Genomic DNA, 23,128 nt, shown 5'->3' with positions numbered 1-23,128 from the left:
ACCTTGGCTAGACACTGTACCAAGTGCTTTATATGCATTATTTCATTGACTTCTCCCAAAATTCACATGTGTTTTACTATATATACATAAGGTGATTACAAATAAGGCAGTTTTCCAAGGAGAAGATGAAAACAAAAATTAAAGCTTTTGGGCCAACTTAAATAGGTAAATCTTTGCGAGTATAGCCCAAAATGTCAATGATCTACTGATACTTGTTTTGTTAATTTAATCCCACATACATTTAAAGAATAACATTATATGATTTAGAAATACCGTCATTTTTGAAACACTTCTATTTAGATTATTCACAATTCATCTTTGACACCAGTGTCTTTCTTATCACTAGAGTTACTTTTTGTCATCTCTGTTTATTAGGACAATTCTTCATTACCATCAAAGTTGAGATACAGCACTTTTTAAATCCACATGCATAAGATTATCATCAGAAATTTTATTTCAAGCCACAAATATTGATTCTCATAACATTAGAATAATTATGTAAGTGACAGCCACAATGTTGCCTCCATTAAAAAATTGTGGGTTCTTTTTTAATATGTATATTTTTATTTCAGAGAGCAAGGGAGAGGGAGAGAGATAGAAACATCAATGTTGAGAGAGAATCATTGATCAGTTGCCCCCTGCATACCCCCACACTGGGGATCAAGCCCACAACCTGAGCATGTGCCCTGACCAGGAATTGAAACGGGACCTCCTAATTCATAGCTCAATGCTCAACCACTGAGCCATGCCAGCTGGACTTAAAATTGTGTTTTTCATTAAACTTTATCCCCAGAGCCACACAACCCAGTCTGTCTTCACACTACTCCAGTCTGCTCCCACCTGCCCTCTCTCTGCCAGAGTGGCCCTAAATGAGATTTTGTGCACTGGCCCTTTTAGAGGGCACTTGGGTTTCTAGCAGACTCCTACCTCTCCCTGGGAAACAGAATTTCCACTGGTTTTTATCGCCATATGTTATGTGGACTCCTCTCCCCTGCTCTGGTGCTCTGGGCTGGGGAGCCCAGTGTGGGGTTCAGACCTCAGTCTCCTCAGGCTGAGATATCCCTCTTGATTCTCAGCCATAGCCCATGGGTGTGGGGTCAGCCCTTTTCCCATCCCCTTACTTCCTACCAGTCTCGATGTGGCTTCTTCTGTGAATCCTTGGTTATAAGACTTATGTTCAGCTAGTCTAGAATTGGTTATTCAGGTTGATTGCTCTATAACTTAGTTGTAATTCCAGTTTGGACCTGGGAAGAGGTAAATGTAACTTCTACCTACTCTGCCACCATCTTGGATCCTGCATTGATAAAAGTCATTCTGGGATGATGGGTTCTTCCCCAAAGAGTAATTTTTGTTGGAAATAAATTAATCGAGATGAAATTATTTAGGGCATACATGCTAATAGCCTACACAGGCCACAAGCCGAGTTGTGAGAGGCGTGGTGCCTGCAGCTTCTTTCCTCACTGAACTGGGCATCTCCTCACTACGCAGCAATGCCCTTCAGTCCACAGGCCAACACTCTATCCACTGAGCCAAACCGGATACGGCTATACTTCAAGCATTCGCTTCCCCTGAGGTAGATCCCTCAAGATAATGGCTTCATGTGCCACGTGACCTGAAGTCACTCACATCTTCTCACACGTGTGCCAGTGGGATGGAGACTGATGTCAGAGGAAGCACCTTTTACTCATTCTCCAGTCCTTTTGGGGTACAATCCAGTATAATAGGACAGGCATCATGCTCTTTCCATCTGTCAAATGGGGCAGTCATATCTGCCCCTCCTTTCTTGCCTTGTTTTGAAAATAAAGTAACAGTTGAATTCCGACCACACAAACGTATTGACTCCATACTGGGTTTGTGGATTTGAACGTGTGAAAAAGCATTTTTTTAACTCCCAGGGGAAAGGTGGTTGATCCAAGATGTTATTTTAATGGCAGTTTGTCACGCACAGCTCAGATCGGGGCATTATCAAAAGTCAGCAGGACTGGAAAAATACAAATAAATCTTGCTTGGCGAGAAAAAGAAAATCACTGGCTTAGGAACCCTCGCACAGCATGACAGAGCGATATTTCACAGTCTGGTGACATTTCAGGCTGTTTACCCATTATTACCCTCCTGGTCACCGACAGCTGTGCGAACAGATTTCTAACCTTCAGCTCCTGAGGTCATGGCCATCCAGTTCCAAGACATGACAGAATGACATGACCTACTTTTATGAAAAGGTAGTGATGGGGAGACAGAGGGAACAGGGCTCTGAAAACTCATCACCACCTTTACCTGGGACTTGGGTTTGAGATTTCCTTCTGGCTATTTCCATAGTTTGACTTAGTGGGGAGTATAGTAAGAGAATGCTGACTCTCAATATCATTTCTTACACCCTCACTCATCATCTCAGGTTTCTTTAGCATGAGGTTGTCCCTCAAAGCTGGGTTCTCTGAACAGCCCTTTTCACTTATCAGCTACGTCACCCTGCGTAAGACACGTAACACGCTAAGCATTGGTTTGATTGTCACTGACAGGGATGAGCATGGTGCTTGCCCTGGCTGGCTCACAGGGTCCATAGCATCAATGCCTTCCCTTCAGACAGCCTATTTTTCCAATTTGCATTCCTCCCGGACCGTCCTCCCCTTCCTTAGAGTGCCCAGAAAGAGCAGGAACTTGGGCAGGAAATGCAGAGCTATCAGACCTGGCCCAGTTGGGGACATGCAGGGCCACCACACCACGAGCTCGCAGGAAGGGGGACTGAAACCCTCTCGCAAGGGGGAGGAAGAGCTGGGCAGCCGAGGTCTGGGTCTCCAGGGAACTTCCATCACTGCAGGCTCATCGGCTCCAACCAGATGGAGGCATAGAACCGCAGGAAGTGAGGGCAACCGTATAACTGAGAACCAGTGAGGTAGGCCTGCACCATTTCCACAGGTCCCCTGTGCCCGCAGGGGGCTGGCAGGACAGTGCAGGACCCCCAGGCCCTAGCTAGTTCAGAGGGGGCTGGTGTAACTTGGAGGCCACAGGGACACCAGGGCTCACTCCTGCTACTCCCCAGCCCTGATCTGAGCAGGGGTTCAGTGCAGGACAGAGTGAGTGAAACCCAGAGGTCTCACCTTTGTAGATCCATATTCAATAATGAGAAGTGTGTCTTTGGTCCATGTCCTAAAGATAGTGGTGGGCTGGGGTTCTGCCTCAAACAGGGATGACTTGGGACCTGCAGGGGGACGAAGGAGGTTGTGAAGAACTAGGGATGGTATAAACAAAGGGAAAAGATAGGGACAGCCACACATGAACCTTTGTGCTAGTACCCTGTCTGCTTTACTGAATACTTTCTGCTCATCTTTTCTAGCAGCAGTGTCCTTGTTAAACGGATGTTCAGGCCCATGGAAGAGGACTTTGGCCCAACACCTTCCAAGCAGATAAAAGAAGAAGGGATGAAGCGAGGTATCTCTCCCCTTGGGGCCCTCCACTGGCATTGCTGAAAGACCGATCCTCCCATGATGAGTGGGAGCGGGTGGTTGACCAAGAAGAACACACAGCCCCATCCAGTGCGGGCCTGGGGATTGTAATGATTGTTATTGACACAGGAAGTTCACAGTCTTCTTTGCTTTAAAGCCTGTCTTTTGAAGCACTGTAAGCACATGTGTATTCTTTCTGGGCACTGGTTCTTGCCTTTGCTTCGGGAGAAATGTAATGAACATACTGACTCATCATGCAGTGAGATATAAGGTTAAAAAGAAATGCTTGCTGTGTGTGTGACAACAGCAGAAGCACCAGCCATGAGAATTGTTCAATAGATGCATGATTAATCTCACACAAGCAAATGAACCTATTTTCTGTGACATCACCATTTACTCATTTTCTCTCAGTCAAGGGTCTTATTCTACTTCACCAAGAAAGTAAGAAATGAAGCACAGGCTTGTCAATGTCTTGCTCAGCATTTGATGCTGTTCACGACTCACTGTCCTTCCTCAGAATAAGAAGAAAGTGTGTGTGTTGGGGGAGGGGGGCACAGTCACCCCATATCTTGCTGTAGCTAATTCCGTTAGCTTCCAAAGACCTTCAACTTGTAATGTGTCAGATTACCATGTTAAATATACCCACATGTCACCGTCCACACAGTCTTGAGTTTTTTGTTGAGAAATGTTATCTCCCTCCCCCCATTTGTTGAAATGGAACCTACACAGTGACCAAGAGCAGACCTGTAGCCTCCCCCAGCCCGATAGAGTTGTATGACATTGGAAAGGTCTGCTCCATCAGAGTCCTCATCTGTAAAATGGTCATGACAAGAGCACCTACTTCATAGAGTTGCTGTGAGGACCGATGTGTGAATGAATGTACATGAAACACGTAACTCGGGTGCCTGATCCACTTCTGTTTTATGATTAGGCCTGGATCTACTTAAGCTATACTATCATCATTGTGCATAAGTAATTAGCATTTCAAATGAAGGATCATACATGTCTGGATGGTGTTAGTTACATTAGCAACATTTATTTATTTTTTAAAAAATATATATTTTATTGATTTTTTACAGAGAGGAAGGGAGAGGGATAGAGAGTTAGAAACATCGATGAGAGAGAAACATCGATCAGCTGCCTCCTGCATACTCCCCACTGGGGATGTGCCTGCAACCAAGGTACATGCCCTTGACTGGAATCAAACCCGAGACCCTTCAGTCCGCAGGCCGACGCTCTATCCACTGAGCCAAACCGGTCAGGGCACATTAGCAACATTTAAACCTGTAAAATATTTTCTGACATCACAGGCTCGCCATCAAATGTTTGAGTGCATGTTGAGCTCCATTCTGCCTGCCTTTTGTATCTCATCCTTTAGAATGAGGGCAGAGCTGAATGGAAATCAAAGAATCACACAGGCACAATTAATCTGGCTTGCATCCATATTTAGTATCTGCTGGCTAGTCCAAAGAAGTGCTTCTCATATTATTTCGAGATTTTGAAGTCAGGACAAAAATTTGCTGCTAGGAATTGAATTGTATTGGGCTACTAGTATGATGAAAAGCAAGTATCTGGCCTTTGAAACATCATCATAGGGACACATGGGGGCGCTGCAACCTACCAGCCATGGAGAAAGTGTTCTCCAGGAGCAGCTTTCCTTTGGAAAAGGGCACTGGTGCTACTGAGCCCTCGCCTGGAGCTCCCAGTCTGAGCCTCTCTGACCAGCACAGGGAATCAGCGTCAGTGCCACTTCCTTTGTTGATTCGTTAGAAGTTCTCCGGGAGAGAAAAGGAGCATAAATGTCATTTTTTGTTGTTCTGCTTTCTGGCCACTCCTCAGGGTGGCTGTGTCTGGAGCCCCTGGGGGCTGCCCCTGTGGCCGCTGCCTTTGCCAGTGTCTGAGATGGGCGATGGTCGTGATTGCATCAGCAGCAGGGGTTCTTAGAGAGCTTTGCCGGGGACACACAGTTCAGGAGAGCCAGCTCCTGGGCACCCTGGGGCCTGCTGAGTCCGGCAGGAGAATGGGGCACTGCCCTGGAGGGGGTCCCGCAGCCGGTCAACATGCCCCCATACCACCTTTCACCCTCCCCCAAGCCATGTGATTTCAAGGACAATAATTGTAAGAGAAGATTTGTAAAGCCATTTGAATAGAACATGGTGTGGGGTTTCCTGAGGCTCAGACTGGAGATTACATTTCTCTGCTGGAGGCTGTGGGAAGAAGCTACAGAAGGTTCATCTGGAATGGCCACTAGTGAGAGCTGTTATTGTTTCTGTTTTGTTTTATTTCATTAGTTATTTTTTCTTTAATTTTTCTCATCTAGGGGTAGTTGAGGTCCCATGGTCTAATTGTTCCTTATTGTACTGCTGACGCTGGGTCCTCTTATGATGCCACTAGATCATTTTATTTTATTTATTTTTAATTATTTTGTTTTCTTTATTGATTAAGATATTACATATGTGTTCTTATCCCCCCATTGTCTCCCCCCACCCCACCCCCGCTCATGCCCTCACCCCCCTGGTGTCTGTGTCCATTGGTTATGCTTATGCATGCAAGTCCTTTGGTTGATCTCTCCCCCTCACCCCCACCCTCCTGTGCCTTCCCTCTGAGGTTTGACGGTCTGCCACTAGATCATTTGAGCTGAAACGGAGGCTATAAAATATTCCTTCCAAAGGATGGAATTGGGAAATCTCTGGAGGCACATTCACTCTGTCTGTTTACGTGGCGTTTGCTTTTATCCGGGGCAAAGACCAGAAGCTGCAGTGCTTCGGGTGGTTTGTTTTATTTGTTTGTTTTCTTCATACACAACTGACCATCTGCCGGCTGCAGAACGTCCCGGCAGAACCCATGTGCACGTGTAGACTCTGCCTTTAGAAGCAGCTTCTGCAATGAAGTCCTCGGGGACAGGGAGGGGAGAGGTGCGGGAGTCTGGGTTCGAGCTGATTTCATTTCCGGGCCAACTTCATTCCTTCGGGTTGGCGGTGAGCGTAGCTCAGTGGGTATCTGACTATAGTCGGGACCCAGGCTCAGCAGGGCTGTTTACCTGTGTGTGCTGCTCAGTGGCCGGTGCACTGGGCTTCAGCCTCGGCCTCTCCCTTCTCTCTGAAGCAGGAACCAGAAGCCCTGTCACTGAGGCTGAGGAAGGGCAGTCAGCTTGCGGGGCCGCAGGGCCGCATCTGAATGGCAGGTGCAGTTGCGGTAGGAAAGGGACGCAGCGGTGGAGGGTCATGGCCTCTCTGAGGACACCTGGGTCCCTGTCATCTCTCATTGCCTGTGCATTGTCAAATGCAGAAGGTTTTGTGACAGAGAAACGAACAGAAGGCTGCCCTCACACTCACTGAGGGCAGGGAGCCGCGGCGATTGCTCCATAACAGCATTCACTGAGGAATGGGTGCTTGCTGTGCGCCCAGCGTCCCACGTGGAGGTCATTTCACTAACCCCCAAGGCGCTCTTGTGAGGTAGATATTACCATCATCCCTGTTTTACAGGAAAACAAAACAAACACAAAGCTTGGAGAGCTTACATGCCCAGGGCTCCACCACAGGCTGAACTGGTGTCAAAGCCAGGCCTGTCGGACTCTTATCCACTTGCTTCTGAGATGCACGCCTCCCTACTGGGCCATGGCACATGTCGCTGTGTCTGCTGGAGTTTGTGCTCATGTTTGCTCTCATGTCCTCTTTCTCTCCTTGCCCCCCACCCCCCACCCCCCACCCCTCACCTGTGTTGATGCCTATACACCCTTCATAACTCAGAACTCCTTCAAGGTAACTTTCTGAAAAGCTCAGGCCCCGGTAAGCACTTTCTCCTGTCTTTTTCCTTCATGGCTCTTAGGACTCTGTCTAGTTGTCTGCTTCTGAGGAATGCTCGCCTTTCCAAGTGGACCGAGAGCTTAAGGGCAGGCTGTGTCTCCACTCATGGCTGCGACCTCAGCTCCTCACACACAGTCTGGGATCCAGGGCCCCGGTGGGACTTCAGCAATAGTTGTTGAATGATCGAACAAATAAATAGAAGACAGAGGTCTCAGAAAGAGATCTCCCAAAGAGATCACGTGTGCACCCGTGAGAAATTCGCAGCATGTGAACAATGTGTGAAACGGCCTGCTGGGTGTTGGCACCCAATTGCCAGTTGGTACCCAAATGTCATCCCGTTGCTCCTTAACAGTCCCTGCTGCAGGTTGCCCAGGGAACTGTCTCCTCACCTGTGTGGGATGTCGTTGGCTCAGGGGCCCGAGGGTAGATAACATCCGTGTCCCAGGCCTGAGTGACAGGAAGCAGTCTCCTGTGGTGGCTGCGGGGGTTGTGTGGGCTCCTCATTAACCCTTTCCTCCCTTGCTCTTCCAGTGCTTTTGTATGTGAGGAAGGAGACTGACGATGTGTTCGATGCTTTGATGTTGAAATCACCCACCGTGAAGGGCCTGATGGAAGCGGTAAGCTATGAACCCCCTTTTCCAGGAAACCAGCTTGTGTTCTCCTGAGCTGGAATCCCTTCATTAAAATGCAGCCCTTGAGATGCCTTCGGAGTGAGCTTTACAAAGAAGAAGAAAAAGCGGAGATTTATGGAGACACTGGTTTCCATACTGTCAGGGCTTCTTAGCACCGTAAGAAGAAGGAAACGTTGAAAAACTGCCAATTCCCTGTCAGTTTAAGGCTAATCAGAGTAAGAGGCCATGGAGAAAGGTTAGACTGTGAGTGCCTCTCTTTTTTTTTTTTAAACTGTGAGTTTCCATTTGTCTCTTTGCATTATACCGAATTAGATATGTTTAACTTCCAAATATGCACAGAACAGGAACAATTAGGAAGTGTCTTGCTAGCTGTGGTAGTGTAATCCAAAATACAAATATGACCTCTTTTGGTTAAGACTTAATATGTTAGTGTATATCCTATCTAATAAAAGGCAAAAAGGGTAATTAACCATACCTCCGCTACGCTTCCCATTGGCTGGCTAATCAGGGCGATATGCAAATTAACTGCCAACAAAGATAACGGTTAACCTCCAACAAAGATGGCGGTTAATTTGCATACTTTGGCGCCAAGCCATTACAATCGCTGCTGGCGGCGGCGGCGGCAGGGAGCTGGGGGTGCCCTGCCCAGGCCTGCAGGAGATCGCGGAGAGCTGGGTGTTCCCTGCCCAGGCCTAATGCCTTGGCCAGAGCCGTTAGGTTTGGGCAGGGGCGGTGCCAGTGATGGTGGGTAGTAGGGGCGGAGCTGGCGATGGTGGGAGTTGGGGGTCCTCTGCCCAGGCCTAATGCCTTGGTTAGGCCTGGGCAGGGGCAGAGTCGGCAATCACAGGAGCTGGGGGTCCCCTGCCCAAGCCCAACACCTTGGCCAGAGGTGTTAGGCCTGGGCAGGGGCGGAGCCAGCGATTGCGGGGAGCAGGCAGGGAGCTGACGATGGTGGGGAGCAGGGGAAGAGCCAGCGATCATGGGGAGCAGGGGCTGAGCCCACAATTGAGGGAGCTGGAGGTCCCCTGCCCAGGGCTAATGACTCGGCCAGAGGCGTTACGCCTGGGCAGGGGCCAAGCTGGCAATTGGTGTGAACTACAGCGGAAACACCTTTTCTGACTGCTGATTGGCTTAGCTCCCTGTATGCCACTGGTAATATTCTTAGTAACTTGGGTAATAAGAGTCCAAATAGGTGATCTAGGGTTTTTTACCACACTCCTGGAGAAAAAAAGGAAGGTCTGCTGCTGGAGGGTTAAGAAATGTCATATCCTGCCCTAGCCGGTTTGGCTCAGTGGATAATGCCTCGGCCTGCCCACTGCAGGGTCTGGGTTCAATTCTGACCAAGGGCATGTACCTAGGTTGCAGGCTGCTCCCTGGCCTGGGCCCAGGTCAGGGCTCATGCAGGAGGCAACCAATCAAAGTGTTCCTCTCACTTTGATGTTACTCTCTGTCTTTCCCTTTCTCTTCCACATTCTCTAAAAATCAATGGAAACATATCCTCAGGTGAGGATAAAAAAAGAAAGAAAGAAAGAAATGTCATATCCTATGAAAGACACATCTTGAAAATGCCTAAAGAAAGTTGTCATTTTTTTCATGGTGAAGGGACTGGAGTCGTGTTGATGAAAACACCTTGGTGGCTGTGGTGACTAGCAGTGGCTGCAACAGTGGGGTGATGGGGCTGGTGCCTTCCCCTGATCAGCCCAGTCGCCTCCCACAAATGGGAGGCCAGACTGTGGCTTAGGCCTGCTCCCCAAGGGGAGCAGGGAGCAGGGAGTAGGACATCCCCTGAGGGCTCCCAGTATGTGATAGGGGGCAAGCTGGGCTGAGGGACCCCCCCCTCCAGTGCACAAATTTTTGTGCACTGGGCCCCTGTATTACCAGTGGCATACAGGGAGCTAAGCCAATCAGCAGTCACTTTTTTTAAACGACCTAATAAATGCATGGTTTTCAACTGTGAAGATATCAAAATGTGTTTAATGGATGTTTGTGATCCACAGTGTCTGTATTATGAACAGTGATTCTTTGAAGAGCTTTGCATACATCTGAGTGTATTTCTGTAGGCCAGACGACTAGATGTGAAATATGTGGGACAAAGGAGATATTATTTTTTAAAAATATATATTTTTATTGATTTCAGAGAGGAAGAGAGAGGGAGAGAGAGATAGAAACATCAATGATGAGAGAGAATCATTGATTGACTGCCTCCTGCATGCCCCCCATTGGGGATCGAGCCCGCAACCCTGGGCATGTGCCCTCAACCGGAATCGAACCCGGGACCCTTTGGTCCACAGGCAGATGCTCTATCCACCGAGCCAAACCAGCTAGGGCGAGATATGGATTTTTAATTTCAACAACATGTGCCAAATCTTCCTCCAAAACGATTGAGCTTGTCGCTCTCCCATCTATGGAACATCAGAGTTGCTGTCTCTCATACTCTGACACTGTATTCTAAGTGGGGTTGTTTTTTTAGCTTTTGTTAGTCTGGTGGATTAAAAGTAGTATCTTGTTGCTTTAATTTGAACTTTTAAATTATGTGTGAGATGGTTCGTTTTTTTCATATGCCTATTGTCCTATTGTCGTTTTTCTGCGAATTACTGCTTCGTGATGTTTTTTTCCCTTTTCCCTTGAATTGTCAGATGTTTTTTATATTTGTTTTGATTTGTAGGGATTCTTTCTAACTTAAGGAAATTAGTTCCATGTCTGCCATTCATGCTGCCAAAATGTTTCCCGCTGTATAATTTGGCCTCAGCTTTTTGTGGTGGCTTTTGCTATATCAGTATATCCTGTGTTGTTTTATCGACCTTTGATCTTTTTTCCTTCAGGTTTCATATCTTGCTTGGAAAGATCTTCCTTACTTGAAGATGATATCCATACAAAGAATTGACCCATTGGTTTCTTCTTGTATGGTTTCATCTTCTTGTATGATTTCTTATATGGAAACCTGGGATCGGATGTAGGACTGGAGAAGGGATCCAGTTTAACTTGTTAAGTTTTTCCTATATGGCCACCTACTTCATTCACATCATGATCTGGGTCCACCTTTCCTGACTGACCTGGAAGGACACCTTTATCGTAGATTACGTTCCCATGAGGCTGAGTCTGTTGGTGAAGGATGGAAGGTTTGTCCAAAGGGAGAAGTAAGCCTTGCAAAGGAGGCGTTTTGAGAGTTTGACTCGTGAGTGAAGGACACCGGCTCCCGGAAAACCTCCAGGAGAATTAGGTCGGAACTCCTCTCATGCTTCTGCTTGGACTCCCCTCTGTGCTCACCTGCCTTTTTGTTGTTGGTGTTGCAGATATCCGAGAAATACGGGCTGCCCGTAGAGAAGATAACAAAGCTTTACAAGAAAAGCAAAAAAGGGTAAGAAAAAAATTGAACTTAAATTAACTTTCAAATCAGATAAGTCAATATAGCGCCTTAAAAAAAAAAAAAAAAAAGATGGTGCCTCGCTTTTGCTAGGTTCCGTTGTCCACCTTTTATAAAATTGTGTGTCATTCTTCCAAGTGCAGTGCATTTCAAGGCCCTTTAATGGGGGGGGCGGGGGAGGGGGGGGTTGTGCATTGTGACCCCGGTGACAGGATTAGTGGGTGGAGTAGAGAGGTCTGGAAGTGGGGAGAGTGGCCATGTCGCCCTTCTGTGGAGAGGAGTGCTTAGAGAATCCCATGCTGCTCTTGGAGTTGGCTTCCAGGCTACTCAGTGGGAACAGGAAGAATTCTTTCTTCCCGAGTAACTATTAGCAAAATGCTCTAAATGATCGCCGGACCTGCTTGTTCTCAGTGTTAAGGACAGCAGCTCTCATTAGTGGGTGTCCGGTGGGTTCTGGGTCCCCGGCGACGTGTTTGCTATGCGCTGCTCTGTTCCTCCCCACTCTGTCAGGTAGACTCTTACCCCTCCTTTACTAATGAGGAAAGTGAGCCGCATGGAGGTTCAGCATCTTGGCTGAGGGCTCATGTTCAGCAGGAGGGACACAGATTTGAACCCAGGCCTGTGGCCCCAGAGCTCAAGTGCTTAGCTCCTCATCCTGCTCTCTGCCACCTCCAGGCCCCTGGGGCTTCCTCTGAGGCTCTAAGAGTAGAGGCTGCAGGAGCCGAGTCTAGAGCCAGAGGGTCTTTCTGGGGCCATTTTCCCACGAAAAGCAGAAGATGGGTCTTGAAACTTTTCTCCGGGCCTCTCATAAAGGAAACTATTATCTGGGCCGCTCAGCCTTTCTCAGTCGTGGGGTCTCTTGGTTGATGGGGAGTCAAACCAGAAACGCTTTCCACTTGAGCCTTTGCTGGAAAGCTCACTAAAAGGCATTTTACAGTTCTTCCCAAGGTCAACGCCATAGTCTGGGTTTCCTCCCTGATCGTGAGATGAGTGGTGTCTCGAGATCTCGCTGCTGAGCACAAACCCTCAGCGCGAAGTCCCTGCCGATGATGATAACATTTCACTTTCATTGAGCACTGCGCCAGGCCCTGGGCTAAATACTTTAATCCTAACAGCAAGCCGTTAGAGCAGGGTTGTTATTCTTATTCTTGCAGAAGAATAAACTGAAGCGCTGAAAGTCTAAACAACTTGCCTTATGACACATGGCTGTAAAAGGATAGTCAGTTTTTCATTCTCAGAGTAAGATCTGTTTGACTTTGACGGAGGGGATTGACTCCAGAACTGTGAAGTCATGGGCAGATCCTGAAAGTCGTTGACTTTCTTACAACTAAATCCACTGGGGACTGTTAACCAGGGAGTAGGTCACATGGGGTAAAGGATGAGCTTCAGGGGGAGGCAAAGCTAGTTTCAAAACCCCGCTCAGCCACGAACTTGGGGAGTGATTTAACCTCACTGAGCTCAGTGTTCTCTTTTGCAAAACGACCCCAATCACACCTACCTACAAGGTCGCCGTGAGGATGAAGTGCAAGGTCTCTGTCACCCTGGAACACAGGACATGCTCAGCGGAGGCTGGCTGCAGTTCTGGTTGATTTTCCTCTCCCTCCCAGTGCAGGATACTTTTTACAATACATTTTCAAGGGGCCATGAAAATGGGGCACCTAACTGTTTAGGTCCTGGCTCTGTCAGTCTGTCAATAGCCAAGTCTGTGAGTCTAGCCTCTGTTAACTCCTCTGGGCCTCAGCTTACCCATCTATATCAAGAGGGTTGAGTTGAATGATCTCTGAAGTCCTGTTTAATAAGGAATCAGGAGGTTAGTTCTGAGAAATTGAGGCTTTGCTCTCCTCCAACTGGTTTCTGTAGAAAGACAGTTGAATGCGCGTCTTCTTCCCTTGCCTCGTCACCTCTCTCCTCCACCCCTCCTGGCCTCCCTTGCGAAAGAATGGCAAAGGGAACCCCAGCCTGTGGTCCATCCTTGCCCGAGCACATTGTTCATGGCACCTTTGTCTCTCCCCCCCCTTCCCAGCATCTTGGTGAACATGGACGACAACATCATTGAGCACTACTCAAATGAGGACACCTTCATCCTCAACATGGAGAGCATGGTGGAAGGTTTCAAGATCACACTCATGGAGATCTGAGCCTGGTCAGCTTGCGCTCGCAGGACCCCTCCGTGCACTCCTCCCTGGGAAAGGAGGAGCCCAGCCCCAGAACCCGCAGACCCACCTCACCCACCTCACAACTGCTGTTACACGACCGTGCTGGGGGCGTGGCGAGGCGTACAGCCCCACTCCTTGTCAGTGCGTCTGGCCCGTCCACCAGCTCCTGCTCTGGAGCTGAGGCTCCAGCCCCTCGGGAAGGGACCTTGCGCCTGTCAGAACCTTATTTATTGACCACCTTTTTCTGGAGCCCAGGACCAGGCCTGCTGGGACTCTGCAGGTCACTACTGGCTCCAGATGACGCCATCAAGAGCCTTCAAGGGCAACCCCGCCAACCCATTCATCTCGAAGAGCCTGAGAAGGTCTGGTCTCATCTGTCTCACCTCTCCACTTCTCCCGCGTGGCTGGACAAAATGAGCTGCTTCTGGGTGCAGTGGTCAGAGGTGGGGTAAGAGGTGGAGGTCCCCTTCCTGGTCAACCCTTCAGGTTGATCGGGGGAGGTCATCTTGCTAGATACCTCCAGGGGTCCCCAGCAAGTGGCCATCGGGCCTTGTGCAGGAAGACATTCAGCTGCCATGTGCTTAGTGGGTGACACAGAAGGCATGCTGGCTATCATGTACATAGTGTTTATAATATTGCAATAATATATTTTGCCTGTGGTATGTGGGCATGTTTACTGCCACTGGCCTAGGGGAGGCACTGCTTTCTACAAGAGGTTTCTGCCTCTTTGCTGTGTGGGAGACACACTGGGCAAGGGAGGTGGCCTCCAGGGTGTAGGTGACTATGGTGGGTGCCAAGACAAGCTCCAGGGGGCACGGCCAGGAACTCAGTCCTGTCCGCACAGGGAGCCCCGTCCTCTCCCATGGGCACGCCTACTCTGGAGCCCCCTCTGTCTCACGGTGATGTGCTTTGCTTGGGTCTCCTCTGAGCTGCCTTGTGGGAAAGGTCAGAGAGCCTGAGGCCCCAGCTCCTCCAGCTTTGGTGCTGGCACTGCCTGAGCTTGTCATGAGGATCCTGGCCACTGTGCGGTGCCGCGTAGTTTACGAGCATGTCCTTCATCTCAAGTGGCCCCCTTAACGCCCGACTGCAGAGCTGAGAGCGGTGCCAGCAGCTCATGTCTGAACAGACAGGCCAGGGAGGCCTCCCGGGCCTCAGTGCTGGAGAGGGAGGGACCAGTTGCCTCTGCTCCTGGCTGCTGGGCTGGGAAGGAGGGACAGTGCCCCCAAGAGCCCTGGCTCTTCTGAAACCAGCCTGCAGAGGAGAACTCCACCTCCTTCCCTAAACAATCGCAAAAGCTTGAACCGTCCTGGGCCACTTCTCTCTTCGAGGGAGCAGGTAGGTGGTCCAGGGGTTTGCATTCACCTACGTGGGTGGAAGAACCAACTTTTTGGTAGCCAGACACATCCCCCACCCAAGGTCCGCGATCCAGGACAGGTTTTATGTAAGGGCCCAGATTTGTTTGTAAAGCACTTTGATGTCTTATCTTTCTCTCCGAGGGCTCCCTGCCCTCCCAGCCACCTGCCCCTGGGGCCCCTAGCAGGATGGACAGGCTGCCTCCAGCCCAGCTGTTTCTCTCGTTGACACTACAGAGGGTTTGAATGGAATGGAGGGCAGGTGCCATGCTTAGGAAGACCTCTGGGTGGCGGAAAGGGGGCACCTTCCTGTGTGTCTTCTGGACAACTCATCCCCCAACCTTCCCATGGTGCCAGAGGTTTGCATCCTGGGTTCAGCTCTGCTCCTGTCTGTCCCCTCCGTCTCCACGCCGTGACTGTCAAGTCCTGGACTAGCAGCTGCAGGACCCTCCTGGGTCCTGATGGGGCTCTGTTCTAAGATGGACACACTCAGTGTTGGAAATACCTGACATACTATGCACTTCCCATGCTCCTTGCCTTAGGGGTGGTTTCAAACATGATTGGCGGACACAATGGCAAATACTATTGGACTAGAGCATAGGACTCCAGGTGAGGGAAAAGATGTCAAAATATTGGCCATTTGACACAGGCTACCTACCCTTCTCTCTGGACTCTGTGGAGAAAGTGTTTGCTGGTCCTGCCCTAGGCAGAGAATGAGTCAGAAATGCTTTTGCCTTTGTCCCCGGTCACTGAGCAATCCTTGCGGTGGCCACTGCAAGAACAAAGAATATGCGGTCAGTGCCACCAAAGGGTGGTGCCGAGTGCCACCTCCCATCCGATCTGTCCCTCATGTTTACCAGGTTCCCTCTGAGTTCTCAGAGTGCCCATGGCTTAGCTATGATTTGTTCTTCACTATGGAAGGCAGCAGAGCTCGGACAAGGAAAATTTCCTGAGCAGAAACACTCCAGAAAAATAGGAAATATTGCCTCCTCTTCTTTTGTTGTCCCCTAAGTTAATCACAGTCAAATAAATAAGCTTTTTTTTTTTTTTTTTTTTTTTTAATCCATGTACAATGAGGGACATGTGAACCAAGTGTTTTAAGTACAGACCCAAATTGCTTAAACTGTACGGGTGTTTGGAAATTGGGACCCACAGAAAAATGCAGTCAGATGTCATCTTGGAATTAGACCCTAAAAGACCAAGGCCTGTCCCATGCCACAAACATAGGAAGCATGGAATGAAACGAACATTCATTTTCCTTCTTATTTAAAATCATGAAATGCAACGAAAACAGAGGGTTTGTGCCAAATTCTATGAACAGCCCTTTCTTAAAGACAAGCAAGGGAGATTGATAGGTGGACAATTTGCTCTTGTGTTTTTTTTAAAAAAAGGCAAATGTAACTTAATAGTTTTGTAAATGGGAGAGGGGGAATCTATAAACTATAAATACAGTTATTTTATTTTTTGTACATTTTTAAGAAGAAAAAAATAAATATTCATAAAGTAAGAGTAAATCACAGTGTCTGGTACTTTTCGTGAGGTTGGCGGTGGGGTTCTCTGATTGGAAAGAAACCTCTGTGTGAGCTGGGAAGATGCTAGGTTCCCCTTGGCACCTTCCAGTCCTGGGCTTCACCGCTGTGGGCCTTTCCTCTGGTCGCCTTCTTATGTACCACCCCAAGGTCAAGTGAGAAGAGGGCTGAATGAAGCCAGAGGCCTTCAGTGTGGCAGAGACAAGCCACCAGGGTAGTTATTTTTGACCTTCCTCTCTCCCAGCTTGAATGAGCACAGAGCTTTCTGGTTCCTCCGTTCATCTGCACCAACCTCTACAGAGAAGCCAAAACCACGTGCTGAAACGTCAAATTCATCACGACAATCTCTCGTCCTGGAACCCACAGGCTTGCTAGTATCTGTCAGCTCAAATGTAAACCCCTCTATCCACTATGTCGGCATTTATTGGTGTTTCCTCAATGAACACCCACTCGCTGAGCCACCCACACTCCTTCAGCTGTCATTCCCGATTCTCCCCGAGAGCCTCTGTGCCAAACAAATGGCACTTCTGTGTTCTTCCACATCCCACCTCCTCTCTCTATCCTTGTCCACAGTTGTTTCAAATCTTTGCTAACAACGTGCCTTCAGAAAGCCTTCTCTGACTTATTCCCCGTGGCATCCCCAGCAGCCCCTATGTCTGGACCAGTGGGCAGGGCAGGGGAGGTTCAGAGAAGTGCTTGTTGAGGTTGCTGGAGAGATCATGGGATTAGAAACGGGCCATGAGGCCTTGTTGCCATGATCCACGTTACATGGTCTCAGTAGGGGGTCTGAATCCATTCCCCACTGGCCGAAGTAGGTCCCGCTGAGGATGCAGCTGGTCTCCCCCAAGGCAGTCCCTCCCTGGGCCCGTGGCAGTCTCTGTCCTGCTGTTCAGTGAACTTTGCTCACCGTGTGTGCCACCCCCTCTCCCACGAGGCAAGGATGACCAGTTGTCACGGCCACGGGGCCCCGTTCCACCTCTTGCCTTCCACTCTACCAATTCAGTTACTGCAGACCAGGTGCTGTGCCCCATTCTGGGGACACAGAGGCTGAGCCCCATGTTTCGGAGGGTCAGTAGCAGTGGTGAAGGGGATGGTCACTGTGTCAACAGTCCAGGTCCTCCAAGAAGCAGAAGCTAAGAGGGGATTAGATGTTCAGGAGATTTATCGGTGGGAATTCATGTAAAGGTAAAGGGACATGAACAGGAGAATAGAGGGACAGCATGCAGACTGAACCCCTGTGAAGGAGAGAGGAAAGGAAGGGAGCTTGGTCCTGAGCCTCAGACTGCCTCAGCCAGGCCAGTGGAGAGTCCCTGAGCAAAGGTCAAGGGCCTACTAATTGGTTGCAGGCTGGAGGCCCGGACCAAGGGGCGCCTGCAGAAGGCAACCAATTGATATGTGTCTCTCTCACATCCTTGTCTCTCTCTCTTTGTCTCTCTCCCTCCCTTCCACTCTTTCTAAAAAAAAAAAATTAAAAAAAATCAATGGATAAATATTCTTGGGTGAAGATGAGCAGTACTTAAATAAATAAAATAGAAAGCTATTGCAGTAGAACCCCAATGCTCCTTTCCCCTGTCTCTGCTTTCTCCCCTCATGCAAATAGAATCTGCACTCTCTTCGAAGTTATAACCGAAGAAAACAGAATGAGTAAAAAGCATGCGAACTTGTCATGGTCACTAAAAATTTTTTAAAAAGCAAATTGAAGAATAATTTGAAAACTGTCAAATGGCAGAAAACAATAAAAATACTCAGTGTTTATGAGAGAGCACCATTATACTGTTGTTAGATAAGACAGAGGTCTCAGGGTCTGGGCAGTTTTTACTAAATGCTATGTTGCTAAATGCTAAAAGGTAGCACAGTATTTTGAAGACTCAGCTGCAACTTGGTGAGCTTGACCTGAAGTTTAGCCAGCTGCAAAGAAGAAAACCTGATTAACTAAATAGTGCGTAACAGCAATGGCTAAACCTCGGTTCTGGGAGACAGAACTTTGGATATGAATTCCCCTGTCTCCTTTACTTGTTGCAAATAAATAAAACTACCTGAGGACAACCACATCTTGTTCTTGAATAGAATATCCCAGCCAGGGAACCCCTGGAGTTCAGTAGCACTATCATTCCTTACATTGCTAATACCAAAAAAATAAAAATAAAAATTTTAAATAATGTGTTACCCTGCTTCAAGAGCCTGAGGAGAGTCAAAGTCTTTGAAGAAATGATTACATCTGGGGGAATCTATCCTGATGGGAATGAGAATTGAGGGAAGAGAACCAGTCTGATCATTGCTGTACCATCATCATTTCTATAGTGAATCAAATCATACTTATAAACGTGAAATTTAAGAATGAGCCCCTGAACTTGTGATGACCCCACAAGTGCACATACACTATGAGTTCTTGTTTAATCAGCCAGACAGTTATACGCTGCCATCATCCTTTAAAAAGGAAAATTTTGCTTCTAATAATAAAAGCAACATATGCTAAATGCAGTAATTTTTTAAAAAAAATCCTCACCAAGGATATTTTTTCCATTGCTTTCTAGAGAGAGTGGAAGTGAGGGAGGAGTGGGGGGGGGGGGGGGAGAGAGAGAAACATTGAAGTGACATGAGAGAGACATGTCGATTGGTTGCCTCCTGCACAACCCAGGTTGGGGAACTTGCAACCGAAGTACCCGCCCTTGAGAGGGTCAAATCCAGGCCGATGCTCTAACCATTGAGCAACCTGCCAGAGGTAAATGCAGATAATTTGAGAACACACAAAAAACCAAACACACAAAGGGAAAAATTATTCATAATTATTTTACCCAGACTGTTAAGATTTTGCTGTATTTTTTGACATCTTTTTTACTTGTACATGTATGATTTGCTCCTTTCATTGGAAAAAAAAAAAATGATACTACACAAATTATATATAGTATTACTTGACCTCCTTTTCTCACTGAATAAATTATGAATATCTTCCCATGACATTAATTTCTATGACATAATTTAAGTAACTATATAGATGTACCACAACTGATTTAAATCTCTTTTGTTGGGCTTTGTATAAGTGGAATTAAGCATGAACCAAGGATACTCTGCAGACTGTAATGGCGCAGTGCTACCTAACATTCTTGAAAAATTTCATGCACCCATAAACATCTGCACACTTATCTGGCCACATCTGGATTCTTTAATTCCACTGATGAAAGCTGTCTGCATTGCCAAGAGTGGTGGTTAAAGAGGCAGAGGGCTAAGGTCTTTAGAACAATTATAAATTATCTAGAACGTGTTAATGAGTGAGTGAGACACAATAGCTAATCCTACACTTCCTAGGGTTAAAAGTCCGGTCATCAGCTGAATTCATCACCCCATCCTTGCTAGCTGATAGATGTGGAAAAATAATTGCATTTAACATTCTACAGATCGCTGTAACCGGTTTGGCTCAGTGGATAGAGCATCAGCCTGCGGACTGAAAGGTCCCAGGTTCGATTCCGGTCAAGGGCATGTACCTTGGTTGCGGGCGCATCCCCAGTGGGGGGTGTGCAGGAGGCAGCTTATCAATGTTTCTCTCTCATCAATGTTTCTGACTCTCTATCCCTCTCCCTTCCTTTCTGTAAAAAATCAATAAAATATATATTTTTTAAAAAAAAACAAAAAACAAAAAAAACATTCTACAGATCAAGGAGTAAGTGACCAGGGGGCTTTTATTTTTTTTAATCCTCACCGAGGATATTTTTCCATTGATTTTTAGAGAGAGTGGAAGAGGGAAAGACAGAGAGAAATATCAATTGTGAGAGAAACACATCGATTGGTTGCCTCCTACATGCACCTTGACCAGGGCCCGGCCTGGGGAGGAGCCTGCAACCGAAATATGAGCTCTTGACTGGAATCAAACCCCGGATCCTTTGGTCTGAAGGCTGATGCTCTAGCCACTGAGTCAAACCAGCTAGGGCACCAGGGATGATTTTGAGTGACGGCATTTCATTTTTTTCAATTTTATTTTTAATTTTAATTTAATTTTATTTTTTGTTTTAATTTATTTTTTTATTTTAATTTTATTTTTTATTTTTTATTTTTTATTTTATTTTTTATTTTAATTTATTTTTTATTTTTATTTTATTTTTAATTTTATTTTTAATTTAATTTAATTTTTTAATTTATTTTTTATTTTTATTTTATTTTATTTTATTTTTTAATTTATTTTTTATTTTTATTTTATTTTATTTTATTTTTTATTTTATTTTATTTTTTATTTTATTTTATTTTATTTTTTATTTTAATTTATTTTTTATTTTTTTATTTTTTATTTTAATTTATTTTTTATTTTTATTTTATTTTTATTTTATTTTTTATTTTATTTTATTTTTTATTTTAATTTTAATTTTATTTTTTATTTTTTATTTTATTTTTATTTTAATTTATTTTTTATTTTTATTTTATTTTATTTTTATTTTATTTTTTATTTTATTTTATTTTTTAATTTATTTTTTATTTTTATTTTATTTTATTTTATTTTATTTTTTATTTTATTTTTATTTTATTTTTTATTTTAATTTATTTTTATTTTAATTTTATTTTTTATTTTATTTTTTATTTTAATTTATTTTTTATTTTTATTTTATTTTTTATTTTATTTTTAATTTAATTTTATTTTTTAATTTATTTTTTATTTTAATTTTATTTTTTATTTTATTTTATTTTTATTTTAATTTTATTTTTTATTTTAATTTTATTTTTTATTTTATTTTTAATTTTATTTTATTTTTTAATTTATTTTTTATTTTTATTTTATTTTTTTTTATTTTATTTTTTTTATTTTATTTTTTATTTTAATTTATTTTTTATTTTTATTTTATTTTTAATTTTATTTTTAATTTAATTTAATTTTTTAATTTATTTTTTATTTTTATTTTATTTTTTTATTTTATTTTTTATTTTAATTTTATTTTTTATTTTATTTTTATTTTATTTTTTATTTTATTTTTTATTTTATTTTATTTTTTAATTTATTTTTTATTTTTATTTTATTTTATTTTTATTTTATTTTTTATTTTATTTTATTTTTTAATTTATTTTTTATTTTTATTTTATTTTATTTTATTTTTTATTTTATTTTATTTTTATTTTATTTTATTTTTTATTTTAATTTTAATTTTATTTTTTATTTTTTATTTTATTTTTATTTTAATTTATTTTTTATTTTTATTTTATTTTATTTTTATTTTATTTTTTATTTTATTTTATTTTTTAATTTATTTTTTATTTTTATTTTATTTTATTTTATTTTTTATTTTATTTTATTTTTTATTTTATTTTTATTTTATTTTTTATTTTAATTTATTTTTTATTTTAATTTTATTTTTTATTTTATTTTTTATTTTAATTTATTTTTTATTTTTATTTTATTTTTTATTTTAATTTATTTTTTATTTTTATTTTATTTTATTTTTATTTTATTTTTTATTTTATTTTATTTTTTATTTTAATTTTAATTTTATTTTTTATTTTTTATTTTATTTTTATTTTAATTTATTTTTTATTTTTATTTTATTTTTTATTTTAATTTATTTTTTATTTTTATTTTATTTTTTATTTTAATTTATTTTTTATTTTTATTTTATTTTATTTTTATTTTATTTTTTATTTTATTTTATTTTTTATTTTAATTTTAATTTTATTTTTTATTTTTTATTTTATTTTTATTTTAATTTATTTTTTATTTTTATTTTATTTTTAATTTTATTTTTAATTTAATTTAATTTTTTAATTTATTTTTTATTTTTATTTTATTTTTTATTTTATTTTATTTTTTAATTTATTTTTTATTTTTATTTTATTTTATTTTATTTTTTATTTTATTTTTATTTTATTTTTTATGTTAATTTTATTTTTTATTTTATTTTTAATTTTATTTTATTTTTTAATTTATTTTTTATTTTTATTTTATTTTTTATTTTAATTTATTTTTATTTTATTTTTTATTTTTATTTTATTTTATTTTATTTTAATTTATTTTTTATTTTATTTTAATTTTTTTATTTTTATTTTATTTTATTTTTTATTTTTATTTATTTATTTTATTTTATTTTTAAAAATAAAATAAAAATAAATTAAAATAAAAAATAAAATAAAAATAAAAAATAAAATAAAAAATAAATTAAAATAAAAAATAAAATAAAAATAAAAAATAAAATTAAAATAAAAAATAAAATAAAAATAAAAAATAAAATAAAAATAAATTAAAATAAAAAATAAAATTAAAAATAAAATTAAAATAAAAAATAAATTAAAAAATAAAATTAAATTAAAAATAAAATAAAAATAAAATAAAATAAAAAATGAAATAAAAATAAAAAATAAAATAAAATAAAAAATAAAAAAATAAAATAAAAAATAAATTAAAATAAAAAATAAAATTAAAATTAAAATAAAATAAAATAAAAAATAAAATTAAAATAAAAAATAAAATAAAAATAAAATAAAATAAAAAATAAAATAAAAAAATAAAATAAAAATAAAAAATAAATTAAAATAAAAAATAAAATAAAAATAAAAAATAAATTAAAAAATAAAATAAAATTAAAAATAAAATAAAAAATAAAATAAAAAATAAAATTAAAATAAAAAATAAATTAAAATAAAAAATAAAATAAAAAAATAATAAAATAAAATAAAAAATAAAATTAAAATAAAAAATAAAATAAAAATAAAATTATAATAATATTAAAATAAAAATAAAAAATAAATTAAAATAAAAAATAAAATAAAATAAAAAGTAAAATAAAAATAAAAAATAAAATAAAATAAAAAATAAAAAAATAAAATAAAAAATAAATTAAAATAAAAAATAAAATAAAAATAAATAATGAAATAAAA

At 41.9% G+C, this 23,128-nt stretch overlaps 1 protein-coding gene across 6 annotated transcripts in view; it reads left to right on the top strand.

Moving 5' to 3' along the window:
- GRHL2 (grainyhead like transcription factor 2) overlaps positions 1 to 15,810 on the top strand; it is a 121,017-nt gene extending 105,207 nt beyond the window's left edge. For 5 of the 6 annotated variants that reach the window (XM_070392668.1, XM_070392666.1, XM_070392669.1 and 2 more), the window contains exons 13-16: positions 3,332 to 3,426; positions 7,778 to 7,863; positions 11,172 to 11,236; positions 13,266 to 15,810. In XM_070392668.1, the coding sequence (XP_070248769.1) occupies positions 3,332 to 3,426; positions 7,778 to 7,863; positions 11,172 to 11,236; positions 13,266 to 13,380 (361 nt within the window). In that variant the 3' untranslated portion in view covers positions 13,381 to 15,810. The remainder of the gene's footprint in view (positions 1 to 3,331; positions 3,427 to 7,777; positions 7,864 to 11,171; positions 11,237 to 13,265) is intronic. The other variant, XM_070392664.1, reaches the window with a different exon arrangement.
- The last annotated feature ends 7,318 nt before the right edge of the window (positions 15,811 to 23,128 follow it).

This window comes from Myotis yumanensis, unplaced genomic scaffold (genome assembly GCF_028538775.1).
Source record: "Myotis yumanensis isolate MYYU_CA2020_CCGP unplaced genomic scaffold, mMyoYum1.0.hap1 SCAF_15, whole genome shotgun sequence".
NCBI lineage: Eukaryota > Metazoa > Chordata > Mammalia > Chiroptera > Vespertilionidae > Myotis > Myotis yumanensis.
The sequence above is the reverse complement of the archived record's forward strand: the minus strand, read 5'-3'. Positions and strand labels throughout refer to the sequence as shown.